This window comes from Panthera leo, chromosome F3 (genome assembly GCF_018350215.1).
Source record: "Panthera leo isolate Ple1 chromosome F3, P.leo_Ple1_pat1.1, whole genome shotgun sequence".
NCBI lineage: Eukaryota > Metazoa > Chordata > Mammalia > Carnivora > Felidae > Panthera > Panthera leo.
Genome location: NC_056696.1, coordinates 42,404,221 through 42,427,619, shown reverse-complemented (window position 1 = coordinate 42,427,619; position 23,399 = coordinate 42,404,221). Strand labels below are relative to the sequence as shown.

The 23,399-nt window shown below is 40.1% G+C and overlaps 1 protein-coding gene across 11 annotated transcripts in view; it reads right to left on the bottom strand.

The window, feature by feature from the left end:
- ZC3H11A (zinc finger CCCH-type containing 11A) overlaps positions 1 to 23,399 on the bottom strand; it is a 44,423-nt gene that overhangs the window by 13,057 nt on the left and 7,967 nt on the right. For 10 of the 11 annotated variants that reach the window (XM_042924483.1, XM_042924481.1, XM_042924482.1 and 7 more), the window contains 10 exons: positions 22,811 to 22,870; positions 15,647 to 15,845; positions 14,405 to 14,524; positions 6,293 to 6,416; positions 5,121 to 5,324; positions 4,887 to 5,003; positions 4,535 to 4,615; positions 3,615 to 3,725; positions 2,203 to 2,265; positions 998 to 1,096 (listed from right to left, as the gene is read on the bottom strand). In XM_042924483.1, the coding sequence (XP_042780417.1) occupies positions 998 to 1,096; positions 2,203 to 2,265; positions 3,615 to 3,725; positions 4,535 to 4,615; positions 4,887 to 5,003; positions 5,121 to 5,324; positions 6,293 to 6,416; positions 14,405 to 14,524; positions 15,647 to 15,700 (973 nt within the window). In that variant the 5' untranslated portion in view covers positions 15,701 to 15,845; positions 22,811 to 22,870. Of the gene's footprint in view, positions 1 to 997; positions 1,097 to 2,202; positions 2,266 to 3,614; positions 3,726 to 4,534; positions 4,616 to 4,886; positions 5,004 to 5,120; positions 5,325 to 6,292; positions 6,417 to 14,404; positions 14,525 to 15,646; positions 15,846 to 22,810; positions 23,269 to 23,399 lie in introns of those variants that run through there. The other variant, XM_042924473.1, reaches the window with a different exon arrangement.

Genomic DNA, 23,399 nt, shown 5'->3' with positions numbered 1-23,399 from the left:
CCATCAAAGCCTCTTGGAGGGTGCCTCAGTTGGTTAAGCGTCCAACTTTGGCTCAGCTCATGGTCTTGCGGTTCGTTGAGTTCAAGCCCCGCATCAGGCTCTGTGCTGTCATTGCAGAGCCCACTACAGATTTCCTGTCCCTTTTTCTCTCTGCCCCTCCCTGCTCATGCTCTCTCTCTCTCAAAAATAAACATTAAAAAAAGAGAGAGAAGTTAAAACTAAACACAATAAAAAAAAGATTTTTTTCTTTAGTAATTAACACCAATGTTTCATTGCTAAGTCATAAAAGGAAAAAAAAATTCCAACCTTGATTTCTTTCCATAAACAGAACTTCAACTAGGTAATCACTCTAACTCCCAAACATCCTCAAGTTAGTCCATATCTCTCCATACCAACTTCCAGGACCACTACATCTATGCCACTAACTCCTCTCCTCCAGATTATTTTAACATCCTGCTAACTAATATTCTGGACAGCATTCTTGTCTCCTTCTAATCTTACTCCGTATTTTAGGCAGGGTGATGGTTCTAAAATGCGTATCTGAGCTTTTGATTCTCCTTCATAACCTTCCCATGGATTGCTACTAAGCCCAAAGGCTCTACAATGGCTTAAAAAGCTTTATATGGGGGTGTGTGGGAGGCAGGAGTCGGACACATAACCGATTGAGGCACCCAGGTGCCCAACACCGTGTGCTTTTTCTGTCACAGAATTTATCACAATATATAGAAATATTCCCATCTGCCATTATACTATAAACTTCTGAGGACTGTGATGGTATTTATTTTATCCAGTGGCATCTACCTAGAATCTAGCAGAGTAAACACTCAAATGTTTGTTGTTGAATACAGACACAAGATAATCTGATTTACCTGAACAACCACCACAAAAAATACAAACCATCCTTGATAACATTACAAGAGAGAAGTGTCATGATTACACACACATGCACACACACACACGCACGCACACACGCACACGTGTATTAGAATGAAGGTACCTTTCTTTGGTGCTTTGTCAGTGTTTGTTTCTGTAGCTTCAACTTTCTTCCCTAACCTCTGTGCAAGGCTACGCTTTAATGGAGGATCGCTGTCACCACCTACAAACAGACAGAACTTAGTTTAAGAGTTTAAATCCATCTTCAACAAGGTAAAGAACTATAAGCAAACAGACAAAACAGAATAATTGTTAAGTTTTCTGCGTTTATATGGTGTGTTCATTCACTAGCTTCCTTAGAATTCAGTGTTAGAGAATACAAAGGTAGCAGAAAGAAAAAATAAGGAACAAAAAATTAGAACACACAAATCAACACCTACCAAATAATAGACTAAAACTACAAATGGCCCTGAATGATAAGCCCTGATTAAGGCCAAAATTCAGAATTAGGAATATGTGGGAAAAAAAACAAAAACAAAAACACGTACAAACAAAAATCTTATTTGGCCAACTGCTGAATTCTAGGCCTATCTGGGGTTAAATGCACCTGTGATGATTAGGTGACGAGCAAAGCAATCATTACATTTTCCTGTGACATGAAGACTCTGAAGACTAAATAGCCCTCTCTTCTAGATAAGAAATCTAAGGTTATGGAAGATTCTGTAGGTTACTGAAGTCGCCAGTTAGTGATGGAGCCAAGACCTGAACCAGGTTTCCCGCCCCCTGGTTTGCTGTCTTGTACTGCTCTACACAAGGTGTCTACGTGTCACCAGCTGAAAGTTGTTTTTCAGGTTGCCCGACTGAAGGTATCATCTTTGCAGGGTCCCATTAGAAACTGGAGAGACGAGACACAAGGTAGGATTTTTCTCTCCATTCTCATTTGTAATTTAAATGTGAAACCATAAAATCACAAAGTTTACATGTACGCTGACATTTAAATAAAAAGTCGTATTTTTTAGCTAAAAAACCCAAGTTCCAATCTGTCCATAGAAACAAAGAGATATCTTCTTTACTGTTTTTTCAACACAGTACCTTCTAAAAAGCTGGTTATAGTCTAAATTGTAACACTACAGATTTCTGTAATCAATAAAAGGTATTAACGCATACGTGAAAAACATCAAGAAATTCTGTAAGTTCTTGCAGCCAAGAATTCAGAAGCACCAGCAAATCAGTATCGACAGGACATTCATGCAAAGGGAGATCTGGAGGACATATCATGTTAATGCACAAACAGAAAACCACAAAGGATCTGCCCCAAATTTATCTCACCTACTGAAAATTTTCGTTTTCCCAGTCTCTCGGTTAGACTCAATCTTACCAAGGGTTCTTCTCCTGAAATGGCAAAAACAGGATTTCTCTACCATTAGTCAATTTTTCTGTATTCAGTAACTAATAATGGGTTACAACGTATGCTCTGATAAGTCCACCCAGGAAGTCTCTTGAAAGTCAGGTCTCAGTATTAAGACTATATCTCACCGGAATTAAAAAATAAATTAATTATTTTTTAAAAAAAAGACTATATCTCATTGGGAAAAAAAGATTTAACCTGTTAAATTTTTTTTTTTTTTTTAAACGTTTTATTTATTTTTGAGACAGGGAGAGACAGAGCATGAACAGGGAAGGGTCAGAGAGAGGGAGACACAGAATCTGAAACAGGCTCCAGGCTCTGAGCTGTCAGCACAGAGCCCGACGCGGGGCTCGAACTCACAGAGTGGGAGATCATGACCTGAGCTGAAGTCGGCCGCTTAACCGACTGAGCCACCCAGGCGCCCCTATTAAATAATTTTTTAAAAAGTTTATTTATTTGAGAGTGAGAGCAGGGGAAGGGCAGAGAGAGAGGGAGAGAGAGAGGATCCCAAGCAGACTGTGCTGTCAACATAGCGCCTGACGAGGGGCTCGAACTCATGCATCATGGGATCATGACCTCTAAGTCAAAACAAAGAGTCGGGTGCTTAGCTGACTGAGCCATCCAGGTGCCCTATTAAATAATAATTTAAATAGCCAAATGCGCAGCCCAAAGGGAATTAATAACACAGTCCTAATTCTAACAGTAGCCAAGCATATGAACACAGGCTGTGTTCTGACCAACTGATTATAAAACCCAAGCTCTTCTTTTTGCTTGCGCACCTCGATACGCTCAATGAAACCACAGTCTACTCCATTGCTAACCGTTGTCCAGAACTTTGATTACCAGCAAGAAGTGAGCTCTCTTTCTTCTAATTCTTTGTTGTTTCAACAGCACATTTAAATGTATCTACGCTACACTTACTTAGGTCATTATTTCTTACCACATTTAAAACTATTAAGAGAAAAGACTTCCATTTTTCTACAGCTTAAAGACTTTATTATAGTTCTTTACTCACAATGGGCAGTCAATAAATTTGTTGAATGGATACAGATAAATGGTAAATGTAAAAATGAAACATACATAAATGTGAGAGCTGCTTGAATAAGAATTTTAACCTTTAAAAAAAAAAAAAAAAAAAAAAAAAAAAGAATTTTAACCTTTTATAAGTAAGAGTCAAAGGCACTGATTTTTCTTCTCATCCTTATATGTGACCAACATACTAAAGTCTTCCTGCAAATCCATCGAAGGTACACTACACCCTAGGACTTAGCTCTTTCAGTTATACGGTAGTAGTAGCCTGACAACTCTCAACCCAGACCGACCTATATCTCACCTTGTTTGCTGGAAAGAGTTACTGTCCTCACTACTGTCCGGACATTCTCTTTTTCAGGACCAGGAATGGGCTGAGGTTCGAGTAAAAGACTGGAAACTCCGGAAGAACCTTCTGAATAAAGCAAGTCAGAGAGCAGCAAATAATTTAGGAAAAAATAAAGCCATTACAAGCCAAGAAATTTTGTTTTTGTGACCAGTTAAGTTCAACACAGACCACTGGAGGACTATGGGCCAGTCTTGTATAGGCAAACCCAGTTGCCTTTGGTGAATTAGGGTGGGGCAAGAGAGGGGAGAGAATCCCTATTTCTTCTCTGCCTTGGTCACAATGTAAAAATAAAATATAAAATTGTTTCCAGCGACTCAGGCACTGAATCTACTTTTATTTACCAAGAAGGCTAGCTCCTAAAGTTAACCTCAGAAGCACGCCAGCCACCAAGTGTGTCAACTCAACCTTTTAAAATCTGTCTTTTAATCATCTGCAAAACACAACTCCAAGAACAAGCCTTAGCAACGGAGTACTTAGAACCAACCATTTGATCCTCTCTAAATACTACTTTTCACACTGGATCTGTAGTTTTTAGGGTTGGAAATATAGGCCAACCAGGCTGAGGCAAGCTCTAGAAGACAACAGCTCCTGAGAAGAATTCAAACAACTCAAAATAAAGTTTTTCCTCGCCTTAGTGTGATTTATATGCCATTCTTTGGAGTTGTCTTTCTCAAGACAGAGCAGTTCTTCCCAGTACACTGTTGTCCACGTCTAGCTCTGAGTTAAAAAAGCCGCCCTGATTTCAAGAAGTCTGTGCTTAACTTCAAACAGACCACATGTGCTCATTCTGGCTGCTGCCAAGTGTCCTCATCAGAAGGTTCTTGTTATTCTCCTGTAGTAAAATCCGACCACCCGTGTCAAAACTGATGACTTACCACCTTGCTTCTTGGATTTTTCCTTCATTTTCTTTGATTTAATTTCCTCAAGGGTTTTTATTCCAAAATTCAAACATTCACCTGAGAAACCCAAACAGAAACCACATGAGGAAAGAACACCTCACGCCCTCTGTGTTTTATTTGAGCACAGCAAGCAGGCAAATGTTTTCTGGACAAATAAGAGAAAGTATGTGTAAATCCGCTTGTGCGTACAGTGGGGGTGGAGGAGAGAGAGGTGGCGGTGATCGTGATCCATTCCCAAGTTATTTAAAAGAGTTCGGGCATATTCAACAGCGCTGCAAGACTCAGCGCTGCAAGAGCAGGCACCAGCAACAAGACGGCCTCTTCTTACCTTGCTTCAAACTGACCCCAGGTTTGCGGGCAGAAGCTGCTCGTAATCCATTGTGAACTTCGGGAGTTGGTTGCAGGATGGGCGTTTTGCTTTCATCGCCTTCCTCCGAAAACTGATCTATGTATCAACATGTAAGGCAAATGTACAATTAACAACAGGCTCTAATTCTGACTTCTAACTCACTAAATGACCCCCAGTCACTTATTTGCCTTAAAGGAAGAGCTGAAAACTCACCATCATCATCTTCATCATCATCTGCAGCATTGATTACAACTGGTGGATGGGTGGGGCTGGGAACATTTTCCGAACTTTCTACTTTCATGACACTTCGAAGCTGGGGGGAGGGATTAGACTGGACAGACAGTTTGTTCTGTTGAACTGTGAGCTGGTTAGCCTTCACTTCCTCTTCTGGTGACTCAGGCACACTGGGGAGCACAGCTAGATACACAACATCAGTCAGAAGTTAAAAATAGAAGATAAAGTCCCACTTCATCAAAAAATCTCCAACCGCATAGAAGTTTGGTGCACTTTCCTTATGAGCACTTATGTCCTTTTATACCCGATTTCCCCATTTTCACACTTAAGTTGCACACTCCCAGGGAGGGAAAACAGGGCTTTTAGCTAGTAACTCCTCACTGTACATAAACACACTCAAAGTAGGTGTTCAAAACACAGATTAATCTGGAGGCTAGACGTATAAAACTGGTTGCAAATTCTAGACATTTAATACTGAAATTTGAGGCTTTTTGCTCAGCAAATAAGAGACAGTAGATATAACACTTCTGAACCAAACCAGAGAGGAGCAAAGCCACTTTTTTCTCTTAAACGGGGGCCAAAATGTGTAGCCATCAAATTTTAATCACCTAAGCAGGGTTGGCAAACCCTTTCTGTAAACAGTTGGACAGTAAGTATTTCAGGCTTTGCAGACGGCTGTGTCTCAACTATTCAACTCTGCAGCAGGAGCATAAAATCTGGCCATAGAAAATATGTGAATGAATGGGCATGGCTTCCTTCCAATAGAAGGTTATTTTATAAAACAGGTGGGGGGCCAGTTCTGTCGAACCCTGGCCTGGAGAATCAAGTTTCTTTTGGAAAACTCATTGGGTCTGATAAGAAAATGGGAAATGAAGCTATCGTAATCTAAACTGTCATGCCGAGAAACATTTGTGAGGCAGCATGGCTTTTGGCGACAAAAGCTTATGATACTTACTGGTTTATGAGCAGGGCTATCTAGGTATAAGTCATTTAACCTTAAAGAAGAGTTCAGCTCCCTCATCTATAAGGTGGAAATAAAACTGTTCTCTTGCAGGACTAAAAGGCCACGTATGTAAAATACTCTATATACTGCACACAGCAGGTGTTCATTAAATAGTAACTATTCTTTTAAAACTAAAAACACATCTCACTTTTGCTTGGAGGTAGGAAAAGGCCATCAACGTAACGTCCTCTGTTGTGATGGAAAGCGCAGTTCAGCTTCTGACATCCCATTGGCTGATTTTCCCAGTAACACGGAATCTCACTACGTTTTTTCTAGAGGAAAAAACACAGTGTTTTCAAATAAAAAATGTTGTGACCTGTGTTACTTTGGTCATTTGTTTTCTGAATAATAAAGTTCATCACAGGCTTCAAAACTCTGAGGTATGTGAGCTGACTGTGAGCATGAGGGTTGCTGAAAGTGACGCTCTTCATGCTTGATGGGGAGAGGAAGTGGGTAGGGAAGTAGTTCCTTTGCTGTTGTCTCATCCTAGAACCTCTAATGCCTACACTTAACTTACAGATGCAGGATAATATATTAGTTAAGATTATGGAATCAAAGACACTATTATGCTACATACTGGCCATGTGATGGTGGACAGGTAATTTAATGCCTCTAAGTCTTAGTATCCTCAGCTGTAAAATGGCAAGAAGAGTAGCTATTTAAGTTTCGTGTAAGGATTAAATGAAATAATGTATACGAAACACTTAGCACATAGAAAGGACTCACTAAACTGCAGTTATTATTTGAAGCTGCGAGTTCATAGCTTTGAGATCGATTTTCCCTTTTGTGACTTCTCCAAGGAAGGCACATGTAACACACTAAGGATCGGTATTTTCCTTCGCAAGCTACCGCACCCTTTTGAAGGGGAATGAGAAAAGAAATACCCTCACATCAAGAATAAACTGCTGGGTCACAGGATATATGCTCGGCAGAAATACATACGTTACTGCTAATGCATACACTAGATGTGTACATGTACACGTGTGTACGTGTGTTCAAAACAATACTGTTTGTTAATAGCTCCAAAATGGAAAACCAAATGTACACAAACACCAGAATGGATAAATACACTGTAGTTTTTTCATACAAGAGCACTCTACCCAGTACACAGAAGGAATAAACCAGTGCTACACTTAACATGACAGTGCAAAAGGAAAGAAGCCAGACACAAGAAGAGTACACACTGTGTGGTCGCACTGATGTAGAGATCAAAACAGGTAAAATTTCTCCGTGGTAGATCAGTCAGGTTAGTGAGAAGTTTCGAGGGCACAGTTGGCGACAGTCAAGAGATAAAGGGGGAACACAGAACTGCATCTGTTGGTTTATGCTGGATCACTCATCATAATAAGCAACCTAAGGTTTAAAACTGTAGGAAGAGTGGGGCTCCTGGATGGCTCAGCTGGGTCAGCATCTGACTCTTGATTTCGGCTCAGGTCATGATCTCACGGTTGTGAGGTGGAGCCTTGCATCGGGCTCTGTGCTGGGCAGGGAGGCTACTTAAGACTCTTTCTCTCTCTCCCTCCACCCCTCTCCCCCTCGAGCATGCACACAGGTGCGCTCACTCTCTCTCAAAAATAAATTTAAAAAAATTCTAGGAAAGAATAGCAGCATTGCTTCAGAAAGCTAAAAATATGGGAGAGAGAAACAAAAACAATTACCATTATAAAAAGATCCTTAAATGTAGCAAAAAGGGCAAAGATAAAAATTGACGATTTTGAGAAATTATTTGATAATACACTGTGTCAGTGGGAATGTGGAAGAATCATACAGCCCTGTGTACTGATAATGGAAATGAAAATTAGCTCAACATCTCTCAAAGGCAGTTCGGTTAGAAAAAAAAAAGTACTTACAAAACTTATGTCCTGAGTTTACTGCCACATGTATAATTACCTATTTTTGTTTTATTTATTTATTTATTTATTATTTTTACATTTATTTTTTGAGAGGGAGAGACGGAGCTCAAGGGCAGGGAGGGGCGGAGAGCGAATGACACACAGAATCTGAAGTGGGCTCCAAGCTCTGAGCTGTCAGCACAGAGCCCCATGCAGGGCTCAAACTCACGAACCATGAGATCATGACCTGAGGCGAAGTTGGACACCCAACTGACTGAGCCACCCAGACGCCCCTATAATTACCTATTTTTAAACAGTACAGCAAAGGGGCGCCTGGGTGGCTCAGTCGGTTAAGCGTCCGACTTCCAGCTCAGGTCACGATCTCACGGTCCGTGAGTTCGAGCCCCGCGTCGGGCTCTGGGCTGATGGCTCAGAGCCTGGAGCCTGCTTCCGATTCTGTGTCTCCCTCTCTCTTTCTGCCCCTCCCCCATTCATGCTCTGTGTCTGTCTCAAAAATAAATAAAAACATTAAAAAAAATTAAAAAAAATAAACAGTACAGCAAAAACCTTTACCTTTCAAAGAAATGGACAGAATTTATTAGTCTCCTGGCACACGCAAAAGGGAAGCATAATAGTACTGTTCTCTTTTAGACAGCAGTAACAATTACTCAATTACTCCTTCCTTAAGGCAGAACCTCATGCTCCTGGGTCTGTCTTTGCTTAAGTTTTTACTTCTTTCCTGGAAGCAGTTTTCAAATTACTGGATGACTTCTGTAATGATATCCTCTATACACATGACACATGTATATAGTCACATGACATTTACTTGCTCTGTTTAACACACTTACTGGATTTTGTTTCTTTTTTAAAAAATGTTTATTTATGGGGCGCCTGGGTGGCTCAGTCGGTTAAATGTCTGACTTTGGCTCAGGTCATGATCTCGCAGTTCATGAGTTCAAGCCCCGCGGCGGGCTCCCTGCTGACAGCTCAGAGCCTGGAGCCTGTTTCCGATGCTGTGTCTCTCTCTCTCTGTCCCTCCCCTGCTCGTGCTCTGTCCTTCTCTGTCTCTTAAAAAATAAAATAACACGTTAAAAAAAATTTTTTTTTTTTAAAGTTTATTTATCTTTGAGAGAGAGAGAGAGAGAACACACAAGCGGGAGAGGGATAGAGAGAAAGGGAGACACAGAATGTGAAGAAGGCTCCAGGCTCTGAGCTGTCAGCACAGAGCCCAATGTGGGGATCGAACACATGAATCTTGAGATCAAGAACGGAGCTGAAACCAAGAGTTGGATGTTTAACCAACTAAGCCACCCAAGCACCCCATTGGATTTTGTTTCTAAATGAAAAGTAATACACAATGAAAACCACTTGGAAAATGGTAATAAATGCTTGCTATGCTATTACCCAAAAAGAAATACAGAATTCTCTCTCCAAATATGTATCTATATCTGTATCTATAACTAAAGGTGTGCCTGGCTGACTTAGTTGGTAGAGCAACTCTGGATTCTGGGGTCATGAGTTCAAGCCCCATGTTGGGTCTAGAGTTTATTATTTAAAAATAAAAAAGAAGAAGAAAAATTATAAATGTCTACATGTATACTTAAAAACTTAAAAGTATTCCATAAGTGTACCCACTTTTCACTTAGCAACAGATCCTCCCTAGTAACATTCTCCTACAGAATTTTTTAATATTTAAAAGGTAATACAGCACATCGTCCAAAGACATACAGCTGATTCTCATTATTTGCAGTAGTTATAATCTATGAAGTCACTACGAATACTAAATTAGCTAATAGTGAACCAGACTGCTCCTAAGGGAAATACAGAGTTTAAGTTAGTCAGGTTCCTGCAAGTTTCTGGTCACATTTTTATCAAATAATCAATATAGCACGGTTGAACGGGTGTTTGTGGTTAAAGACACCTTTTTTAGTGTATTCATTAACACAGAACTCAAGGCCAAGGGCACTATACCTCACAACTGAATGAAGCTTATCTAATACAGGTATTTTCTACATAAGGCACTTTAAGAACTTTGTTGCACTTAGTAACACTACACAGCACTTCAGCACCACACTTGGGAACCATTTTAATCAGCAATATCACCAAGAAAAAGGACAAAAATGCAAAACACGTGGCTTTAAACAGACCACAAAAAGGACACTTGCTAATGGTATGAGAACTAAAACAAGCCAGCAGAGTGTCACCTTGTTCCATCTCAGCTGGGAGTGTGTAGGTCACGTGACTCAAGTTTTTCAATGCTTTGCACATGTCTGCAGATGGCCCATGAAACACCACAAGTATTGATTTGGGGGTTACAAATAAATTTTAGCAAGGAGATGAATTTGCAAACATGGAACCCATGAATAATGAAAATCAACTGCATGTAGAGGGGGTTACAGTAAAAACGCTCCTTTCCATTCCTGTCCCCACTCCCTGACGACCCATGTTTTAAGTTTCTCTTTTATACCCCCCGAGATTTTAAAAATACATATGCAAATGAAAAATATAAATTCTTCTCCCTTTTTTTTTTTTTTTTACCAAATGGTAGCATATTATGCACCTTATTCTACCCCCTTGCTTTTTCACTGACAATATATCCCAATCTTTCCTTATCAATAAAGTTTCCTTTTAAAAAATTTTAACAGCTGTCCAGTACTCCACTGTATGAATGTAGCAATTTACTTTATTAACAAAATTTTTTTCATGTTTTATTTATTTTTGAGAGAGAGACAGACAGAGTGCAAATGGGGCAAAAGCAGACAGAGAGGGAGACACGGAATCCGAAGCAGGCTCAGGTTCCGAGCTGTGAGCACAGAGCCTGACGCAGGGCTCAAACCCACAAAACCATGAGACTCATGACCTGAGCCGAAGCCAGACGTTTGACCGACCGAGCCACCCAGACGCTCCTAATTGTAGCAAATTTATTTTAAATGAGGGTTAGATTATTTCACATATCTTATCATTACAAATTATGAGTAATTCTGCATCTATCTCCTTTTGCACATATGAGCACAGATGACACAAAGCTAAAAACACAAAAACAAAACAAAACAAAACCCCAGCATACAGTATTTTTGAAGATACAGCCCAAAGACTGCTATCCTTAGGTAGCCTGCTTGCTAAGTTGGCCCTTGGTTGGCATGTGGGAACTTGGCTCTTGGAATGTTCCTAGTCAGTTAATTGATCACGGTGCCTAGACTGTGCAAATAACATGTCTTAGGCTGCCATCCTTCTGGGAGTCTAGAGTTCTGGAATGTGATAGGTAGAGGGTGCTTACATGATTAGCCCCATTAAAAATCTTGGATGCTGAGTTTCTAATGGGTTTCCCTGGGCAGGAACATCCCACACGTAGTGCTGCACTTTCATTGCCAGGGAAGTGTGTGCTCTGTGTGACCCGTCATGAGAGGGAGATCATAAAAGAAAACCGCACATGGATTCCTCCAGACTCTGCCTGTGTCTTTTTTCATTTATAATCAGTGTACCTCCCCATCACTGTAATAAATCTTAGCCATGAAATACAACTATATGCTGAGTCTCCTGACGAGTTCTAGAGTATATCTAAATGTAAATTCTTTTTTCAGGTTTATTTATTTATTTTGAGAGAGACAGAGAGAGCATGAGCAGGGGACGGGAGAGAGAGAGGCAGAGAGAATCCCAAACAGGCTCCGTGCTGTCAGCATGGATGACAAGTGGGGCTTGAACCCACAAACTGTAAGATCACGACCTGAGCCAAAACCAAGAGTCTGACGCTTAACCAACTGAGCCACCCAGGTTTCCCTCTAAATGTAGATGTTCTTAGAGACTCTGACACACCACGCCTTTTAGGGAGTTGTGCCAATTTATACTTTGCCAGTACTACATTAATTTTCAAAAGCTGCAGAGTATTTCTCTGAATTTATTTAGTGAATTCCCTGCTCTTTGGAAGATAGGCAGCACAGAATGCAGTTAAGAGGCCATAAATCTAGAACCTACCTGGAGTAGCTCTGTAACCCCAGGCATATAAAGTGCATGGTCAGTCTTCCTTCCTTCCCCACCTCCCCTCAAACAATGTAGTCCAAGGGCATTAGGTGAGGCTGAGGGATGAGAGGTAGGCATTCACGTTGGGCATGTGGCCCAGAGCAGGGTGTTGGAGCCTGACTGAATGAGGAAGGCATCACGTGACAAGGTGGAACTGGCCTAAGGTGTCAGAACCCAGAAGGAGTTGGGAGGGTGGCCAGCACAGTGATGGAGCCCAAGCAGGGTGAGCAAGGCTTCCGTGCAGAAGGGATCCCAGGGAAGGATGGGGAATGTATATTTATGGAGGGCCAGCGTAGAATGGGCAATGACCAAGCAGGGTAAGGAAGGTAGGTTCTTCCTAAGTGGGGACCTGCTACAGAGTCCGAATACACGCAGGGTGAGAAAGTAGGCATCTCACATAGGAGGGCTCTCCAACACAGATATCAGAGACCAAAGGTGTGAAAAGGGCATCCGTGGGGAGAGGAGCAGTATGTTGGGGTCCAAGCATGGTGAAGATGAGGTCCTCACAGTGGAGCAAGGAACAAGGCCTGTTACAGGGTTGTCGGAACCAACACAAGGTGAGCAAGATGTCCCTGTGGAAGAGCAGCAGCCTCATGTGTGATGTCAGAGCCTGAGAGGGAGGAGGAGGCTGTGATACGACACTGGCTTACGGAACCAGGGGACTGATAAAATCAGCTGATGTTAAGGACAGTGGGAAGCGACTTTCTTACTTTTGGAAAAGAGAGTTACAAGTATGGAAAAGGAGAGCCTAGACTAAATAAACTCTGCAGTGCTGGTGAACTGAAGGCATCTTTGTGAACTCTTGATTCAATACACAGACATAAAAAATAAATAATGAGGTAAATGTGTCTATGTGAATACACTTATATACTCCCCTGTTCTGACCACTGCAGGCCTGGAAGCAGTGAGACTCCAGGAGCTACCCAAATCTTATTTCTATATACATATAGCATTCTTCACTAATAGGATCCAGGGCTCCTTAGAGAAATGGTTGATTCCAGGGCTGGAGGAGGAAAAATACAGGATGAGCCTAATAAAAAATCTTGTTAGGCTAGAAAGCAAAAAGGTGTTCAAAGAATGATGTAAACATCAAAAGGACACAAAAGTCAGCTTGAAGGGCAAATCTGGGTCAACTTGATAAAAAAAAAAATGATACTAATGGAGTGTAACACATTGAATAAAAGAGAAAACCTTGAGTTCACACAAATATAGGTAACTAAGTGGGAAAAAACGGGTAGTTTGGTAGGAAATGGGGCAATGACAGGGTCTCAAAGTACCTCTCCACAAAATACATATTAGGTACAAAAAGAAAAACTTTATAGTGAAGCAATCCGGTACCACCTTAATGAAGGGATCAGGGTTAATTTAACATCACCAGTAATGGGATAATTAAAGACTATAGGACTGTGTCACTAATGACATGCAATGAGAAGAACTAATACTCCCGTCAAAGATACATAACTCGAAGTTAGTAATGAGGAAATACCAGACAAACCCAAACTGCAGGACATTCTAGAAAATACCTGGCCTATACTTACCAAAATGTCAAGGCAAATGAAAAGTAAAGAAGACTGAACAACTGTTTTAGACTGAGGGAGAGTGAGAGCGAGGACAACTACATACAACACTAGATTCTGGACTTGCTCCTTCTGCGTTAATGGATGTAACTGATACAATGGCGAAACGTGAATGGGGTTTCTGGATTAAATGAAGGTAATATACCAATGTTAATTTTCTCATTTTTAAAAAACATGTATCTACTTATTTTGAGAGAGAGTGAGAGAGCGCATGTGCATGTGTACGTGAGAGCAGGTGAGGGGCAGAGACAGAGAAGGAGAGAGAGAGAATCCCAAGCAGGCTCCACGCTGTCAGCACAGAGCCTGATGCGGGGCTCAGTCTCATGAACCACGAGATCATGACCTGAGCTGAAATCGAGTCAGATGCTTAACTGACTGAGCCACCCAGGTGCCCCAATTTTCTCATTTTGACCGCTGTATTATGGTTATGTAGGAGAACGTCCTTCTTGTTTGTAGGAAATACTCATGAACGTATTTGGAGGTGACAGTTTACTCCCAAGTGGCTCAGAAAAACGTTTTATACTGTACTTGCAGCTTTCCTCTAAGTTTGAGATGGTTTTAAAATAAACATAGAAACAAAAATACTCCCCAGTGACACATACAAAATTTTTACACTTTCGACAGATTACCAAACTGCCTCCTAGAAAATGATACCAATACTCCAAAATATCAAATTAGGTGAGCATTATGACAGAAATTTCACTATCTCATCAAAAAAAAAAAAAAAAAAAAAATGTAACCTGCGTATTACATAAAATGTCATTTCCCCCCTGTATTTTGCATTGGCCCATCACAACACCAGACTACATATTACAGTACAAACTGAAACCTTACATCAATCTCCATGTGCCGAAACCTGCACACCTGTCGAAAACAGCGCCCCTCTTGCCACAGTGTGCAAACAGTTTCATTTCCTAGTGCCGCTTCACAGTGACGGAATGGACAGCTGTCACCCTGTAAACAAAGAGAATACAGAAAAGAACTGTGGTACCAAAACAGAGCCTACGTGAAATGTTCATTGTAACAGTTTCCTGGCATCTAGACAAACACAAAGGAGTAAGGAGACAGGCAAGGTAGAACACAGTGCAGGGGGAAGACAAGAACAATCTGAGGTCAACAAATTTATAATTTCCTTGACAGTATCCTTCATCTGATTTTATAACATAAGTGACATAAGCTGAGAGATGGGGTTCAAAAAGATAAGTGGGAGTATTTAAAGTGGTACACTTTAAAAATACATTTTACAGTTCTTCAAAACTGTTTCAATACATCTTGACTTGTGTAACTAGCTTTTTTGATGGAAAATCAGAAAGTTAATAGATTAGGATTTCAGTTTAAGTCTATGCTTCATTATATACTTTATACAATGGTAATATCTTAAACAGAACACTACTGCTGTGCAACCTGCGATGTGATCAGGGCTTTGCTCAAAACTGATCATTTTAAACACAGCACCAAGATGATTTTAAAAAAGGTTTTTTTTAACAACATACACAATTATAGAATTAGTCATAAAGGCGCAGAAAAGTGGATAGATCTGAATGAAGCCGCAGAAGAATCAAGCAGAAAAACAGGAAGTCTGGACACAGAAAAAGCAAAAAATGCTGCAAAAGCGTATTTAGAAGAATGGCCTGATGACTCAGCAGGAAATCTGAAGAAAAAAAGTCAAATTCAACCCACGATAGTTTCTAGAAGTATAATACAACCCATACATTCATTTAATGCAAAGTAAATAAAATCAAAGTTTGCAAGCTGGGCCAAAGCGCTCCTCATTCCGAAATCGCCCCGAACAGATTAATTATCAATAAGAGAACAGTGAGTGATGCCTATGCGCTGTAAACCTTTCCACTTTTGTAGAACGTGAAGGGCAGTGAAGAGCATACGAGAGGAGAAAAAACAAGGATGAACGATGAAGTCTCCCAGGACTGCTATTCTCTTTTTAAACAATGGTAGCAGGTAGCAGACAATGAACAGTTGAGGAAAACAAAACATAAAAACTTAGTATACCGAGTAAATCTTATCAAATTTTATTAGAGAAACTGTAGAAAGAACTGATTTAGAGATGCCAATTCTTACTTTGGTACATGTAGAATAGAAAAAAAAATAGCAGTCTTCTCCTTGATTAGGCATGCTGGGTAGATCCTCAGATTAGAAGTGGCTTCTTGAAAACAAGCCACTGCTTCCTCAAGGCGAGGACCAGCTCCAAGTCCTCTTGAAATGGGTTTAATCTTCCAAAAGACCACTCAATCACAGAAATCGTCTTTAAAATGCAATCCTAAAATGAGGAGACAATGAATTAAAGTACTTCAGATAAATTCTGCCAACTTCTTCCTCCAAATCACCTTGACTGAGATCACGTTGTTAAAACCAAATTTTAATTGCATGAATATGTCCTTACCTGTGCAGGGCTTAGTGAGCACTGGTTAGTATTTTATTCTTATGTGAATATTATACTTTCTCATTTATAATGTAAAATTTTTGTTAAGGATAGCCATGCCCTTCTTTTGTATTCTCTACGGTGCTCATTACATGACTTCAGCATAAAATAAGCATTGCTAACTCAATAAATAATCTACATTTTATTATTTTATTTTTAATGTTTATTTATTTTGGGGGGGGGGGGAACAGAGCACAAGAGAGGAGGGACAGAGAGAGAGGGAGACATAGAATCCGAAGCAGGCTCCAGGCTCTGAGCTGTCAGCACAGAGCCCGATGAGGGACTCGAACTCACAGACTGCAAGATCATGACCTAAGCCAAAGTTGGACGCTTAACCAACTGAGCCACCCGGGTGGCCCAATAATCTAATTTTAGATTATTGATCGGATTTACGTTATTTTACACAAGATATTTGCTAAATCTACGTATCTGACAAACTAGGTTTTTTTCATCTGACAAAAGTCCCAATATTTTCACAAGCATTTTTAATTCAAAAGTATACAAGTAGGTGGGAAAAGCTGTCTCACTAGAATAACTGATGAAACAATTACCCCTGAATACATCTGTAGAGCTAGCTTATGGAATTAAGATGGCTAAAGAGTTGCACACCAGGGCGCCTGGGTGGCTCAGCAGGTTAAGCATCCAACTTTTGATTTCAACTCAGGTCATGATCTCAGTTTGTGGGATCCAGCACCACATCAGGCTCCACGCTGACGGCGTGGAGCCTGCTTGGGAGTCTCTCTCTTCCCCTTCCCCACTCACACACATGGCCTCTCCCTGTCTCAAAAATACACTTAAAAAAATTAGGCAAAATTAAAAAAAAAAAAGAAATCATGGTTGACAAAAACAGAGTTGCACACCAATTATAACAAGGTGCAAGTCGTCCTTGGGATTCCTTCCATAAAATACACAAAACTACCAACACCCCACCCTCTGCTCTTGCCATACCCTGGCCCTCACAGTGAAGTACTCAAGAAAGCTTCTACAGAAATAAAAACACACGGTAAGAGCACCTGCCAGAATTTGGAAAGGGTTTCTATAAATTCATATATACCAGAAGACCAGGTTTCAGAAACACTGATCTACAACTTGAAATGAAATCAAACTCAATCATATCTCCCACTAATAATCCTAATCCAAGAATAGCAGACCACAATAAAAACCAGCCTTGAAGTCAGCAACCTAGGTTAGGAATTAAGAGTGCCACTAAACATATACTAAAACCTTTAAATGTGCATATGCTGTGATGCACAATTTCATTTCTAGAATTTATCCCGAGGTAAATATTCAATCAAGTTCATCATCACTTTGCTTCTAACAATGGAAAAAACACCCACATGTTCAAAAACTGGAGTCGTTTTAAAAAGTTATAGTACTTCCATGTGACGTGATAATATGTAGCATTATACAGATTTGAGTACTGGGAAATGGGGTGTGGCTGAAAAACCACCTACAAACGTGGAAGAAGCTTTGAAACTGGGTCATGAATAGAGACTAGAAGAGTTTGGAGGCACGCCATAGAAAAGCCTAGAAGAAACTGCTGCTGGAAATATGAATGTTAAAGGTGCTTCTGGTGAGGCTTCTGTGGAAACACTGTTAAGAAAACGGGACACAAGGGGGTGCCTGGGTGGCTCAGTCGGTTAAGTATCTGACTTCGGCTCAAGTCATGATCTTGCAATCCATGGGTTCGAGCCCCTCATCAGGCTCTGTGCTGACAGCTTGAAGCCTGGAGCCTCCTTCAGATTCTGTGTCTCCCTCTCTCTCCCCCTCCCCCACTTGTGTTCTGTCTCTCTCACTCTCAGAAATAAACATAAAAGAAAAGAAAACGGAAGACAAGTGACTGGCAGAAAATCTTTGCAAAACATGTAACTAACTGAGGGGCGCCTGGGTGGCTCAGCTGGTTAGGCGGCCGACTTTTGCCTCAAGTCATGATCTCATTATGAGTTCGAGCCCCACACTGGGCTCTGTGTTGACAGCTCGGAGCCTGGAGTCTGCTTTGGATTCTGTGTCTCCCTCTCTCTCTGCTCCCTAGCCCCTGCTCACACTGTCTCTCTCTCTCAAAAAAAATAAACATTAAAAACAGCAACAATACATAACTCACAATGGACTGGTATCCAAAATATAAAAAGAACACTTAAAACTCACCAATAAGAAAATGAACAAACCAATTATAAACGGGCACAAAGGCGTGCCTGGGTGGCTCAGTCAGTTAAGTGTCAAAGGGGTGCCTGGGTGGCTCAGTCAGTTAAGTGTCAGACTTCTGACTTCGGCTCATGTCATGATCTCACAGCTGGTGGGATTGAGCCCCGTGTCAGGCTCTGTGCTGACAGTGCAGAGCCTGCTTGGGATCCTCTCTCCCTCTCTCTCTGCCCCTCCCCTACTCAAGTACACAGGCTCTGTCTCTCAAAAAAAATACGTTTTTTTAAATGGGCAAAAGATCTAGAAAGACAGTTCACCAAAGATACACAGATGGCAAATAAACACACAAAAAAATGGTCAACATCATCCATCATTAGGGAATTGCAAATTCCTTTTAGAATGGTGAAAATCCAGAACACTGACAGCACTAAATGTCGGTGAAGATGAAGCAACAGGAAGTTTGGAAGAACAGAGACCAAACTATTAACAGTAGTTACCACCAGGGTGATTGGCAGGATTACAGGTGGCTATTTATTATATTTTATGCTCATAAGAACATTAAATTTTCTAATACAATGCAACACAGACATAATAAAAAATTTAAGTCTGTCCTAACCGGCCTGCCCATCACAGATCCACTACAGAATTGGACAAGGATTGGACCCTTCATAGCACCTCACTGATCCACTAGTAGGATTCCCCTGACCCTAAACACGGGGAGTGCATTCTGTAACAGCAGGTACACCAAAAGGTAATTTAAAACACTACCTCAAATGGGATCAAGTCTCTAAGGGATATCCAAATAATTACAATGATACATATACAAAAAGAGAAAGTATTAATGAGACAAGAATAAAAACGTTTTACAAAAGAAAAAAATGTTAGAAAGGAAAATAAAAGGTTCAGGGGTCAACTACATTCCTGAAAACATCCCAAACAAAATGGCACTTAAGAAATAATAGCAAAACAGCATGAATTGTTGCAAATTAGAGTGGTTTTTTGTTTGTTTTAGTTAGGCTCTGCAAAACTCCCTCACAGGGGCACAGAGCACGGAGACTGAACGTTGAGTAGATGGGCACTGCCTTACTAATGTTTCAACAGAACAGTTCCTTCATATATCTGTTTTACACACTGAACTTCTGTAACTTTCACTAGGGGGAAAAAAAAAGAATATAACCGCTATTCAAGAAAACAGCCCAAAACAAAACAAAAGCCATCTCCAGAGATTAAAAAAATAAAACTTGACAGTAATCAGCACTACCCCAACTTTGCAAGGACCTAAAACCAAGATGCACACTGATAAATTTCTTAAGTTTTAAAAGAAAAAAACTTTTCATGATGCCAAGAAAAACCGGATTACTTTTCAATAGTGAAAGGAAGCCAAGAGGAGTAACTCTCCTATCCCACTCCTGAATTAATGTAGGAAAAAGAAATTCTTTTAAAATCTTCATGCTAAGGACACAGCTTGATACAAATGAATATATTGCTATGAAACAGAGGAGATGCAAAAGAAAGTGCAAAAAATAAGAAAACGCAAATTTCTAGCTTCTTCCGCCGAGATTTCAAAAGAAGAACAGGAAGCAGAATAAACATTGATGAAAAACACAACTCAATTGTACAGTATCACCGTCAGGATATCTTCCAGAATGAGGAAAGACATCAACACAAGAAAATGTATATAACATGGAAATAATTCCAGGAGATTCAATTTCTATACAATGGAAAATCTTAAAAAAAAAAAAAAAAAAAAAAAAAAAAAAAAAGAATGGAATTGGTAGAGATAATAAAATACAGTAAAATTTCCCTACACTGAATAAACTTGAGGTTTTTTTTTTTATTTTTTGAACCTGAGTCTGTAAATTAAAAGGTGTTCATCAAATGCCAGGCAGAAAATTCCTTTAAAGACATCTCTACTGGGGCTCCCGGCTAGCTCAGTCAGTGAAGTGTGCGACTCTTGATCTCAGGGTTGTGAGTTCAAGCTCCACGCTGGGTGTACAGATTGCTTAAAAAAAACCTTAAAAGATATCTCTACTGTACCAGAGATAAGCTGAAAATGTCAAATTCCAAGGAGTGAAGATAGAATCACACAGATTTCTAGGAAAAAGCAGACTGACAACAAAGAAAATCAGACTTGACATGACATCATCTGAATCTCTAAATGACGAAAGACAAAATGCTATGCACCAGAATTTAAAAGGAAGATTATGACCTTAGATATGTCCTTTCAAAGTACATTTCAAGATCTCGGGACTTGGAAGTTTTACATCGTAAGTCTCCAAAAGTAAGGAGCCTGCTTGGATTCTCTCTGTCCCTCCCCTACTCGTGCTCTTTCTCTCTCAAAATAAACAAACGTTAAAAAGAAAAGAAAAAACAACAAGACTTATTGCTATTGCAGAGTGAAATAGAACATTTAAATGTGGCATTCCCAAACAAGTGAATGTAAGATCCACAGAATTCAAGCAAGTCCATGGATAAATGTGACTTATGAAAAAAGTGGCATTTGAAATTTAAAAAACTTTGGCCTCCCATTTGAAAAAACAACAACAAAAAAACCTTCTCCTTTATACAAAAAGGTTCCAGGGTAATAAAAGCAAAGAGAGCAAAGAGGCTTTAGCTCGCTAATTAAAGCTCTATACTAATAAAGATTCTAAATTGGTAACTGTGCTCGGCAAAAAGGACAGCTGCCCTGTTTATGGGACGGAGAGGCAATGCCACATTAGTATAATCCCTAGATTACATTTTTGGTTTTTAAGTTCCTATTTAAGTTCCAATTAGTCAATGAACACCGTTTCATGTATACAAAAGTGATTGAACACTTCCATACGTCACCCAGTGCTCATCCCAAGTGCACTCCTTAATTCCCATCACCTATTTCGCCCATTCCCCCACCCATCAGTTTGTTCTCTATAGTTAAGAGTCGGTTTCTTGATTTGTCTCTCTTCCCACCTTTGCTTGTTTTGTTTCTTAAATTCCACGAGTAAAATCACGTGATATTTGTCTTTCTCTAATTTTCCCTAGCATAATACTCTCTAGCTCCATCCATTTTGTTGCAAATGGCCAAGATTTCATTCTTTCTTATGGTTGAATAATATTCCATTGTATACATTTACCACATCTTCTTTATCCATTCATCCATCAATGGACACTTGGGCTGTTTCCATAATTTGGCTATTGCAGATAATGCTGCAATGAACATTAGGGTGCATGTGTCCCTTTCAACTACTATTTTTGTGTTCTCTGGGTAAATATCTAGTAGTCTGATCACTGGATCATAGGGTAGTTCTAGATTACATTACTAATATAAAAAATATAACCAAGCACTGGAAAATAAATGCATGGTATTTTTTAAAAAATGTTTATTTACTTTTGAAAGAGAAAGAAAGCAAGTCCGAGAGAGCAAGGGCAGGGCAGAGAGAGGAGACAGAGGATCTGAAGCAGGCTCTACACTATCAGCATAGAGCCCAGTGTGGGGCTCGAACTCACAGACCATGAGATCATGACCTGAACTGAAGTCAGACGGTTAACCAACCGCCAGGTGCCCCTAAGTGAGTGATATTTTTTTAGTAGGCTCAGGTTGGGCCGGGAGTAGGGGTGGGGGGGAACCTTTCCTAGCATCACCATAGTTAAAAGGATATATCAAGAACTTTTACAAATTCAAAAAACATCTTTACTCACGTAAACTAGTACACCCTCTTTAGAGAATTGTATTAATTCACATCTGAAAACTGTTTTTAGGGAAAGAGTTTACACAGATGTGTGTACAGGGCCGTTAACTGGATGGACGGTTATTATTTTTTTTAATGGCAAAGCCCCAAATGTCTATCAGTGAGAGATATTAAACTACAGCACTTCCATATAAAAGAACACTATCGCGTCATTAAAAAAACAGATGAGGCAGATCTACGTGCAGGGACATGGAACTATGTCATGATAAACTACAGATGGTGTTTTTGAGAGAGAGAGAGAGAGAGAGAGAGAGAGAGAGAGAGAAAGCACTCGCACAAGCTGGGGAAGGGGAGGGGGAGAGAGAGAGAGAATCTCAAGCAGGCTCCATACCCAACGCAGAGCCAGATGAAGGGCTTGATCTCACCATGACATCATGACCTGAGCTGAAATCAAGAGTCCAATGCTTAACTGACTGAGTCACCCAGGCACCCTTTGATAGTGCTTTATTAAAAAAAACAAAAAAAAAACAAAAACAAAATTTAATGTTTATTTTATTTTTGAAAAACAGTGCGTGCATGGGGAAGGGGCAGAGAGGGAGATACAGAATCTGAAACAGGCCCCAAGCTGAGCCATCAGCACAGAGCCCACAGTGGGGCTCGAACTTGGAACGGCGAGATGGGAGACACAGGCCGAAGCCAGACGCTTAACCGACAGAGCCACCCAGGCGCCCCTGATGGTGCTTTTTTAAGAGGACATGGAATCACCTCTTACTATTAGGTGGTATATTGTTTTTACTTTTTTAATAATGTGCATGTATTATCAAAAAAGGAGGTGGGGGGGGGAGTTTTTCCATCCCCAAACCAAAAGCTTGTAAATAATTACAAGAAAAAAATGGCTTGACAATGGCTTTTTAATTTCTTACTGACCCAGGAAAATTATGCCTTAAATTACAAAAATGTTCACTCCCTTAATAAGAAAAACCCCATTCCCACACTTACATTAGCTGCTTGCTCTCAACAGGAACCTCTGTGTCTTCACTGAGTTCCAATCTATTACGCCTGTAGGTCGAACCAACACTCAATCCATGAATTAATAATAATGAGGCAGAAAGAATTTTCCTCCTCACATTGCCAAGGAAACCTCTCAGCCACAATTCAAACACAGGAGGTGTTTTTAAAACATCTCCCAACTACTGGGAGATTAAGTCCATTTGAATAACCTTTGTCAGACTGGAGACAGCTAGGGTTAGTTATCTCCTCAAAAACAAAAACAAAAAACCAACAAAAAGAGAGTTCATTTAAAGATGAACTTGAGATTCAAAAGATTATTGGGAAAAAAAAAAAATCCATCTTCCATAGCCGAACAATATAATTTAAAAAGAAAGAAGAAAAAGAAAAAAGAAAAAGAACACCAAAATTCAATAAGATCCAATTTCTGGTCTTCAAGATTTCTTCACCTATTAAGAAAAAAACAGAAACCTTCCCCCATCTTTATTATCTGTATAATAAAAGCATACTTGTATGAAAAAATATAGTGTTTTATGTATATAATATACATATACATACATACTAACTGGCTTATACACAC